The sequence below is a fragment of the Ictalurus punctatus genome, chromosome 2, assembly GCF_001660625.3.
Source record: "Ictalurus punctatus breed USDA103 chromosome 2, Coco_2.0, whole genome shotgun sequence".
NCBI lineage: Eukaryota > Metazoa > Chordata > Actinopteri > Siluriformes > Ictaluridae > Ictalurus > Ictalurus punctatus.
Window position 1 is genome coordinate 12,501 of NC_030417.2, and position 10,000 is coordinate 22,500.

The 10,000-nt window shown below is 45.2% G+C and overlaps 2 protein-coding genes across 3 annotated transcripts in view; both read left to right on the forward strand.

The window, feature by feature from the left end:
• lama4 (laminin, alpha 4) overlaps window positions 1-5,509 on the forward strand; it is a 17,999-nt gene extending 12,490 nt beyond the window's left edge. Inside the window, exons 23-36 of the mRNA XM_053686018.1 lie at window positions 71-213; window positions 889-1,018; window positions 1,326-1,463; window positions 1,706-1,836; window positions 1,939-2,094; window positions 2,217-2,391; window positions 2,739-2,926; window positions 3,046-3,235; window positions 3,318-3,473; window positions 3,701-3,854; window positions 4,165-4,295; window positions 4,412-4,499; window positions 4,679-4,801; window positions 4,920-5,509. Of these exons, the coding sequence (XP_053541993.1) occupies window positions 71-213; window positions 889-1,018; window positions 1,326-1,463; window positions 1,706-1,836; window positions 1,939-2,094; window positions 2,217-2,391; window positions 2,739-2,926; window positions 3,046-3,235; window positions 3,318-3,473; window positions 3,701-3,854; window positions 4,165-4,295; window positions 4,412-4,499; window positions 4,679-4,801; window positions 4,920-5,068 (2,052 nt within the window). The 3' untranslated portion in view covers window positions 5,069-5,509. The remainder of the gene's footprint in view (window positions 1-70; window positions 214-888; window positions 1,019-1,325; window positions 1,464-1,705; window positions 1,837-1,938; window positions 2,095-2,216; window positions 2,392-2,738; window positions 2,927-3,045; window positions 3,236-3,317; window positions 3,474-3,700; window positions 3,855-4,164; window positions 4,296-4,411; window positions 4,500-4,678; window positions 4,802-4,919) is intronic.
• A 1,093-nt stretch (window positions 5,510-6,602) lies between these two features.
• The window catches only part of tube1 (tubulin, epsilon 1), a 7,134-nt gene continuing 3,736 nt past the window's right edge, over window positions 6,603-10,000 (forward strand). Inside the window, exons 1-8 of one of the 2 annotated variants that reach the window (XM_053686030.1) lie at window positions 6,603-6,784; window positions 7,325-7,398; window positions 7,710-7,762; window positions 7,949-7,997; window positions 8,131-8,246; window positions 8,368-8,489; window positions 8,686-8,873; window positions 9,038-9,210. In XM_053686030.1, the coding sequence (XP_053542005.1) occupies window positions 6,760-6,784; window positions 7,325-7,398; window positions 7,710-7,762; window positions 7,949-7,997; window positions 8,131-8,246; window positions 8,368-8,489; window positions 8,686-8,873; window positions 9,038-9,210 (800 nt within the window). In that variant the 5' untranslated portion in view covers window positions 6,603-6,759. The remainder of the gene's footprint in view (window positions 6,785-7,324; window positions 7,399-7,709; window positions 7,763-7,948; window positions 7,998-8,130; window positions 8,247-8,367; window positions 8,490-8,685; window positions 8,874-9,037; window positions 9,211-10,000) is intronic. The other variant, XM_053686022.1, reaches the window with a different exon arrangement.

Sequence of the window (10,000 nt, forward strand, 5' to 3'; positions counted from 1 at the left end):
TACCTTCACCTGTCTACCTTCACCTGTTCACCTGTGTGTCTGTGTGTGTCTGTGCTGTGCCGCCCCACAGGTGTCGGTGATCTACCACCAGTCTAAGAAGGTCATTCTCCTGGTAGACCGGAGTTTCATTAAATCCACAGAGAACGAGAAGAAAACTCTGCCCTTTAACGATATTTACATCGGGGGAGCTCCGTCAGATATGTTACAGTCACGGTACACACACACACACGCATACACAAACACAGGTGATCGTCCGTCGATTTCGACGAAGACCGAAGTTTCCATTTCCACCTCCATTATGGAGAACACAAACTGGGACTCGACTTGCGCATGAATTGGATTACAGTGAGGAAGACTCGCGCAGCATCGGCCGCACTCTCACTTCCTGCTGAGCGCCAGGATCCTGTGACACACACACTGAGTCAAGACGACTGAAGATGGTCCCCGGGCGCAGTGATTCATATACATACACATAAATACACACACACATACACACACACACACACACACACACACACATATTCACACACTACGGACACTTTGGAAACACCAATCCACCTACCATGCATGTGTTTGGGAGGAAACCGGAGAACCCGGAGGAAACCCCCGCAGCACGGGGAGAACATGCACACTCCACACACACAGGGCCCCGGTGGGAATCGAACCCCGACCCTGGAGTGTGAGGAGAACGTGCTAACCACTAAGCCACCTTGCGAGACTGACTGACTGACTGACTGACACAAAAAAACTATGTGTGTAACTTCACACACATCTGTCAGGTTGCATTAATATTCAGTGCACTGTGTGTTTCTACATATGGCATCATGGGATACAAATACACACTACTGGCTATAATGTGTGTGTGTGTGTGTGTGTGTGTGTGTTCAGGCCGGAGTTCTCCTCTCTGATCGGACTGAAAGGATGTGTAAAAGGATTTCAGTTCCAGAAGAAAGACTTTAACCTGCTGGAGGAACCGGGGACCATCGGCATCAGCAGCGGCTGTCCAGAGGAGTCCTTTGTGAGTAACACACAGTGATGTAACACACCGGAGTAACACACAGTGATGTAACACACAGTGATGTAACACACAGTGATGTAACACACCGGAGTAACACACAGTGATGTAACACACAGTGATGTAACACACCGGAGTAACACACAGTGATGTAACACACAGTGATGTAACACACAGTGATGTAACACAACTTTTGCTCCACAGCATTTCTCTGCATGTGAATAAGACTTTTGCACAGTACTGTATATTGTTAAAAACGCTGTGTGTGTGTGTGTGTGTGTGTGTGTGTGTGTGTGTGTGTGTGTGTCAGATGTCACATAAAGCATACTTCACAGGTGATGGTTATTTGAGTTCCACAGCGAAAATCTCTCCGTTCAGCTCGTTTGAAGGAGGAATGAGCTTCAGAACAACGCAACCATCTGGATTACTGTTCTACCACAGAGACGGGGTACACACACACACACACACGCACACGCACACACACACGCGCGCACGCACACGCGCACACATGCACACATGCACAATGATCACATGATCACGTTTGCTTTTGGTCAAACTTAAACTAAGCTCCGCCTCTCCTTAATAGGGTGACGTTCAGTCAGCAGAATGATCTGTCTGTCTGTCTGTCTGTCTCTCTCGGTTTCTGTCATTATCTGTCTCTAACTGTCTCTCTCTGTCTCTGTCTGACAGACGGATGAGTTCTCTCTCTCTCTGGAGAACGGTGCAGTAGTTCTTCACTCCAGAGGAACTAAAGTTAAATCCAAGAAGCACTACAGTGATGGGCGACCTCACTTCCTGGTCGCTTCTGTCACGAAGCAGAAGTAAGAACTTCCTGAAAACCCTGAGGAGCAACTTCAACCGAGGAACAGTCTCACTCTCGGCTTTACTCACTCGCACCTGTTTATCTCCACGTGTGTGTGTAGGTACCAGCTGGTGGTAGATGACCGAGACAAGCAGGAGAAGAAGAACCCGGGTTCTGCACTTCAAGGAGACGGAGTTAAGGAGTTCTACTACGGAGGATCTGCTCAGAGCAACATCAACAACTTCACTGGCTGTATCAGTTATGCTTACATCAGCAGGTACACACACACACACACACACACACACTCACACTGTTATCATACAGCATACAAAATAACTTCTCTGTCTGTCTCTGTCTGTGTCTGTCTGTCTCTCCATCTGTCTGTCTGTCTGTCTGTAGGCAGGACCGTGATATCGAGGCGGAGGATTTCCAGCGTTACAGTGAGAATGTGGGTGTGTCCCTGCAGGACTGTCCTGTGGAGAAGACGCCCCCTGCTGTACGACACACACGCTCTGCACGACACACTCCTTATAACACTCACTCCCTTCCACACACTCCTGCAGCCTTACACCAGGTAAAACCACACACACACACACACACACACACACACACCATCTTCACAGGGTCATATACAGAATCAATGATGGAGTCATATACAGAATCATTTCCACTTGACTCATCATCACCTGAGTTATCTTTACCTAATTCATCTTCATCTAAATCATATGTAAATGTGTCTCCTTAAGATATCTTTTCCTGAATCAATGAATCATCTTCACTTGATTCATCTTCACTGAACTCCTGTCTCTCGAACCATACTTACCTGAATCATTTCCTCCTCAATAACTTCCACTTTACCTGATTCAACTCCTGGTCACATGACTCATCCAGACATCAAGTGTATTTGTGATGTTTTGTCAGATGAGCATCGACCAACCTGTCCTGCCTCAAAGCATTCTGGGAGTGCAGGATGACCCTTTGTTTGCTCCAGAGGTGGAGGCCACATCTTGTTACCTCTCATCCCGCCCACGTGCTATCAGGAACGCCCATTATTTTAGTAGCAACAGTCGGCAAAGTTATGATGGCATTGCTGAGGTCATTAGAGAAAGGTGACACACACACACACACACACACACACACACACACACACACACACACTTCCAGCTACAGTAGGAATAAATTAACACAACTGGTGTGTGTGTGTGTGTGTGTGTGTGTGTGTGTGCAGGTTAAAGTTCTCTGTGTCAGTGAGGACACGCTCGTGGCGGGGGATGATTGTGGCTATGCATGGTGCGAGTGATGAAGACTTTATTGCACTCTTCCTTCATGACGGTAAACTCGTCTTCATGTTTTCCTCCGCACGAGACGTCCTGCGGCTCAGCAGCACAGACACATACAACGATGGAAGCTGGCATAACGTAAGACTCACACACACACACACACACACACCCCCACACACACCCATGCTGTGATATCATTCATCTGTCTGTCTCTCTGTAGGTGGTGTTTATCAGAAAGGGTAACAGAGGGCTGTTGGTTGTGGACGGTGTGTTAGTGATGGAGGATAAAACTCAGAGTGACGACTTCACCCTGAACCTGCAGAATCCACTGTATGTGGGCAGCCTTCCAGGTGGATACACCAACAAGAACATGGAGGTGAAGTGATGCTCCTAAAACCTGTCTGTCTCTCTGACTGTTTCTTCCCATAATAATGAAGTGTGTAATGGGCGTGTCTTCAATCACAGACAGTTTTATTAGATATACAGTGCACTATTTCGAGTGCATTAGGTATACCATACACACACTGTGTACTTATTGCTTATACTGCTCTGTGTGTGTGTGTGTGTGTGTGTGTGTGTGTGTGTGTGTGTGTGTGTGTGTAGGTGACAGCCGGGTTCTCAGGGTGTCTGAGAGATCTGCGTCTGAATGACCACTTCCTCTTGTCTGTCCCCATCAGTTACCGGGTGACGCCGTGTTTAGAGGGAAAGACTGAAGAGGGAATGTTTTTCTTTAAGGAGGGAGGACATGCACAGCTGTGTAATAAACACACACACATGCACACGCACACACACACATGCACACACACTCTACCACGCCCACTCTGTTCTCTTCACCACGCCCACTCTGTTCTCTTCACCACGCCTACTCTGTTCTCTTCACCACGCCCACTCTGTTCTCTTCACCACGCCCACTCTATTCTCTTCACCACACTTACTCTGTTCTGTTCACCATGCCCACTCTATTCTCTTTTCCACGCCCACTATATTCTCTTAACCATGCCCACTCCGTTCTCTTCACCACACCCACTCTGTTCTCTTCACCATGCCCAATCTGTGCTGATTCACAGACACGCCCATCAATGTGGGTGAGCGGTTGGAAGTGGTGATGGAGTTCCGCCCCCGTGTGGCCACAGCATTGTTACTGCACTTATACATCAAACCTGAGGTGAACCTCAGCCTCTACCTGCAGAATGGCCAGGTGAGAGCCACGCCCACTCCCATTCGCCCATTTACTTCTCTCTAACTCCCAGGTGTGCCCTGGTTCACTTCTTTCCTAATGTGTTTTCCCACATGTGTGTGTGTGTGTGTTCTCAGGTGTTTGTGCAGGTGAATAAAGAAACGTGCACGGTGAATGTTCCTGCCGAAAATGGCGTATGTGATGGCAACTGGCACAGGGTCAAAGGTCAGAGGTCACATTGTGTCTGCATTAATAAAGCAATGTATAGTGCATTTGTTAAAGCTAATGCTCTGTGTGTGCGTGCGTGTTTGTGTGCGTGTGTGCCTGCGTGTGTGCCTGCGTGTGTGCGTGCGTGCGTGCGTGTGTGTGTGCGTGCGTGTGTGTGTGTGTGTGTGTGTGTGCAGTGGTGAGGCAGGGCAGTGAACTGATTGTGGATGTGGACGGGGAACAGAAGCGTGTAAACAGTACGAGCGTTCCGCTGAAGAAGGACAGAGTGTTAATGCCACTTTACATTGGGGGAGCACCAAGTCAGTGTAAAACACACACACACACACACATAGCAGTAGAAAACTTACACATGATCACTGGTGTGTGTTGCCATGGTTACAGTGTGTGTTTGTGTGTATGTTTTTATCACGCCTCCAGAAAACACCATAGAGCCTGTTAGTGTGACGATGAAGAGCAGCTACGTAGGCTGTGTGAGGAACGTGTCCATCAACCAGCTCAGCATTAAGAACAAACACACACTGTTCACTGAAGGAGTCATTACTGTGGACGGCTGTCCTGTGGCCTGATGATGTCATCACAGGAAAATCTCCACCCCCTCACCTGTTCTGTTCTGTATATGCTAGTCATGTGACTATATTCATTCATATTATCAACTGCCATGTAATACACACACACATACACACATTATTTTATCTTTATTTGCCCTTTAACCTCTTTATTTAGATCATTATTATCTTGTCAGCAGAACAGTTTAAATGTAATGTGTTCCTCAGACCACCAGGTCACCAGGTCATGAGTTAATGCTGAAATGATAATATTTCCTGTGAAAGTCTCAGCAGCTGCTGGAAATAATAAGAACACATCTTATCGTCTGGAAGAAACAGTAATTATACACCTAACATCCATTTCTGTTTGTTTACTTATCAATCTCTCAACTCATTATTTCATTATTTTTTTACACAAATGTCCCTTTAAAAAAATAAATAAGTGCTTCTTTTTAAAAACAATCTGAGGTCTATACTTCTGTGTGTGTGCGTGTGTGTGTGTCTGACATCTTAGCAGGTGAGAATATCTTGTAGTAAATGTAGTAAAATGAAAGCTCGAAATTTCATTTTCATCAATTAATAATATGTTTGTCTCATGTGCTCTGGGGTTTTCCTCGAGGTACTCTGGTTTCCTTCCCCATTCCAAAGACATGCATGGTAGGCTGATTGGCGTGTCTAAAGTGTTCGTAGTGTATGAATGGGTGTGTGAATGTGTGTGTGTGTGTGCCCTGCGATGGACTGGCACCCTGTCCAGGGTGTACCCCGCCTTGTGCCCCATGTTCCCTGGGATTGGCTCCAGGTTCCCCGTGACCCTGAAAAGGAGTAAGCGGTTGAAGATGGATGGATGGATAATATGTTTGTCTCATGTGCTCTGGGGGTTTCCTCAAGGTACTCCGGTTTCCTTCCCAATTCCAAAGACATGCGCTTTGGGCTAATTGGCATCTCTAAATTGTAGTGTGTGTGTGTGCCCTGCAATGGGTTGGCACCCCGTCCAGGGTGTCTCCCAACTTGTGCCCTGAGTCCCCCGTGACCCTGTGTAGGATCAGCACTACAGAAGACGGATGGATGGAAGGATGGATAAATGGAAGGATGGATGGATAACTCCATTAGGAGTGAGAACACTACAGGTTCTTATGTTTATTTATTTGCCAAGTCTGTTCTTTTAAATATTGAATCATATTTAAACTTTAATAATGTTCTGACTGCAGTAGGTCACATCACAGTTAACAGTGCATCAAATTTAATATTTAAATCTTAAGATATTAAACACTCGACATTAAAAATGTAAATATGCTATAATATACCTCTCTTTCTCCTCAATACACTTCATCAGTTTATTACTTTATCATTTAACTCCATCACACAAATGTTTTCATTTCAGAATGAAACTAATTTATTTAGTAAAAATGTCACCTGCGATACAAGTTATTAAAGGTACACGGCTTTTAAATTACAAAAACAAATATTAATCCCGTTAATTCATCATTAACATTAGCAGTGTAATAATGCATGGTAGCGGAAGGCAAACCACGTGACGTAGTTTGTGCATGCATACGTCATCAACGCGCGACAAAGTGAGTTTGACTGTAATGGCGGGGAATGACCGCGAATCATCACAGAGCACAGAATTGGTTTAACATAAATAAATAAAATTAAACAGTCATTTTAGTCTGGCAGTATATATATTCGTGGTTGTTTTGTGGGCTCGCGGAATGACTCAGTCAGTTATTATTCAAGGTAAGAAAGTTTTTAATACGATAAAATGTTAACTTAGCAACAAGCTAGCAGTTTTCTGTGGGTCTTAATTTTAGCTTTAACTTTAGTCATACTGACTGGGAGTCAGAGCTCGAGCGCATAGTAATGTCTGTGTGATGGTGGAGGACTTTAATGTTATTAAATGTTGTTCAAGTGTAATGTTAAAACTCCAGTGTCGCGCGCGTTCTTGGTCGCTATGGCAACAGGAGTGTTGGTGTTAGTGCTGCATCTCACGGAGAAAAATATAGTTTTAAAACGTTTCAGTTATAAATAACATAACTGCATTCTGACTGCATAATAACGTGATCAACTAATCAGCAGCTCATTTACATATTTTAATTCTGTAAGATTTGATTGGTCAAAGCGCTCACCTGCCCTCGCCTCACCTGTAGTGCACATGACTAATAAAAATATCAGTTATAGTAATGCGATGTTCTGGATTTAATTCAAGACAAACAGCGTTGTGTTTCTAATGTTACTGTGATATTGTGTTATTGTTGTGTAATTTGTTGTTGTGGTCAGTGGGTCAGTGTGGTAATCAGGTGGGCTGCAGATTCTGGGATCTCGCACTCCGAGAACACGCCCACGTCAACAAGGTCTCTCTCTCTCTCTCTCTCTCTCTCTCTCTCTCTCTCACACACACACACACACACACACCTCTTTAATAGTGTTTATAACTCAATTGTGTTATTGTCCAGAACACTGCCCTACTTCCTGTTTCATACAAACTGCATTATGGATAATCTGTACAGGTTAAAGGACAGGGTGTGGGCAATTTGGCAGGAGCAGTGCATTATGGGATATAATACTTGTTATTACTTGATACTTGACTAAATACTTGATATTTGTAGTGAATACACACACACACTGACACACACACACACAGTAACACTGTTTATTTCCTCAGAGAGGAATTTATGATGAGGCACTGAGCAGCTTCTTCAGGAACGTTGACCCGAGGTACTCACCTCTCTGTTACCTGTCTGTTACCTGTCTGTTGCCTGTCTCTCTCTCTGTCTCTAGTTCATTTCAGTTCCATTCAGTGTGATTGATACTGAGAGTTGTAAGTTTGACAAATAATAATAGACAAATAATAAAAGAAAGACAGAATAATAATAGAATAACAAGGTGTGTGTGTGTGTGTAGGAGAAGTGGTGGAGCTCCTGGAAGCAGAATTACAGCACTGAAAGCTCGAGTGAGTGTTTATAACTCTGAATCAGATCTGTTCAGGATTTCCTCTCTCTCCCTTTCTCTTCTCTTTATTCATATCTCTCTCTCCCTCTCTCTGTCTCTTACACACACACACACACACACACACACACACCCAGGCAGTGCTGATAGATATGGAGGAGGGGGTTCTCTCTCAGGTTCTATGTGGACCTCTGCAGCAGCTCTTCAGCTCCACTCAGCTCATCAGCAACTCCTACGGCTCTGGAAATAACTGGTGATTAACCACACACACACGTCGCTGTCAGTGTTATTCTATTACAGCAGTGTGGGATTGTTCAGACGGTATCTCAGGACATACGGACTGAGGTGTGTGTGTGTGTGTGTGTGTGTGTCAGGGCAGTAGGACATCATACGTATGGTTCTGTGTACCGTGAGCAGATTGTGGATCAGATCCGGCAAGCAGCAGAACACTGTGACTGTCTGCAGTGTTTCTTCCTCATTCACTCTATGGGGGGAGGTGAGTGCACGCACGCACACGTAGAACACACACACACACACACACACACACACACACACACACACAAACACGTAGCACAAACATTCTAGATCATCTCTGTGAGCCTAAAATTCATAACATTAGTGATCTAGAATGCTACATAAACGGTGTGTATGTGTGTGTATGTGTATGTGTGTGTGTGTGTGTGCGTGTGTAGGGACTGGGTCAGGATTGGGGACGTGTGTGTTAAGGCTCCTGGAGGACGAGTTTCCGGATGTGTGTCGGATCGTCACCGCGGTTTATCCGTCTGCTGAAGATGATGTCATCACCTCTCCATACAACAGTGTTCTGGCCATGAGGGAGCTTACTGAGCATGCTCACTGTGTCCTACCTGTCGAGAACCAGGTAGGTGTGTGTGTGTGTGTGTGTGTGTGTGTGTGTGTGTGTGTGTGTGTGTGGACAGCAAATGTGAGTTTTTATATTTGTTATTTCATCACAGCAGAGTTTATATTACATTTGAAGTGAGTGTAATGTGTGTGTGTGTGTGTGTGTGTGTGTGTGTGTTGCAGTCTCTGATGGATATTGTGAGTAAAATTCAGCTCATGACCCACAGCAGTAAACCAGGCAGTGTGGTTAAGAAGGACTGTACCATTATCTCAGGGAAAGGGGGAGTGTCGAAGTCGGAGAAGCCGTTTGATGCCATGAACAACATCGTAGCTAATCTGTTACTCAGCATCACCAGGTACACAATCATCTACACACTCATCACACACCTCATCTACACACTCATCACACACCTCATCACACACCTCATCTACACACTCATCACACACCTCATCTACACACTCATCACACACCTCATCTACACACTCATCACACACCTCAACTACACACTCATCTACACACTCATCACACACTCATCACACACCTCAAATACACACTCATCACACACCTCAACTACACACTCATCACACACCTCAACTACACACTCATCACACACTCATCACACACTCATCACACACCTCAACGACACACTCATCACACACCTCAACGACACACTCATCACACACCTCAACTACACACTCATCACACACCTCAACTACACACTCATCACACACCTCATCTACACACTCATCACACACCTCAACTACACACTCATCACACACTCATCACACACCTCAACGACACACTCATCACACACCTCAACGACACACTCATCACACACCTCATCTACACACTCATCACACACTCATCACACACCTCAACTACACACTCATCACACACCTCAACTACACACTCATCACACACCTCATCTACACACTCATCACACACCTCATCTACACACTCATCACACACCTCATCTACACACTCATCACACACCTCAACTACACACTCATCACACACCTCAACTACACACTCATCACACACCTCAACTACACACTCATCACACACTCATCTACACACTCATCACACACCTCATCTACACACTCATCACACACCTCAACGACACACTCATCACACACCTCAACTAC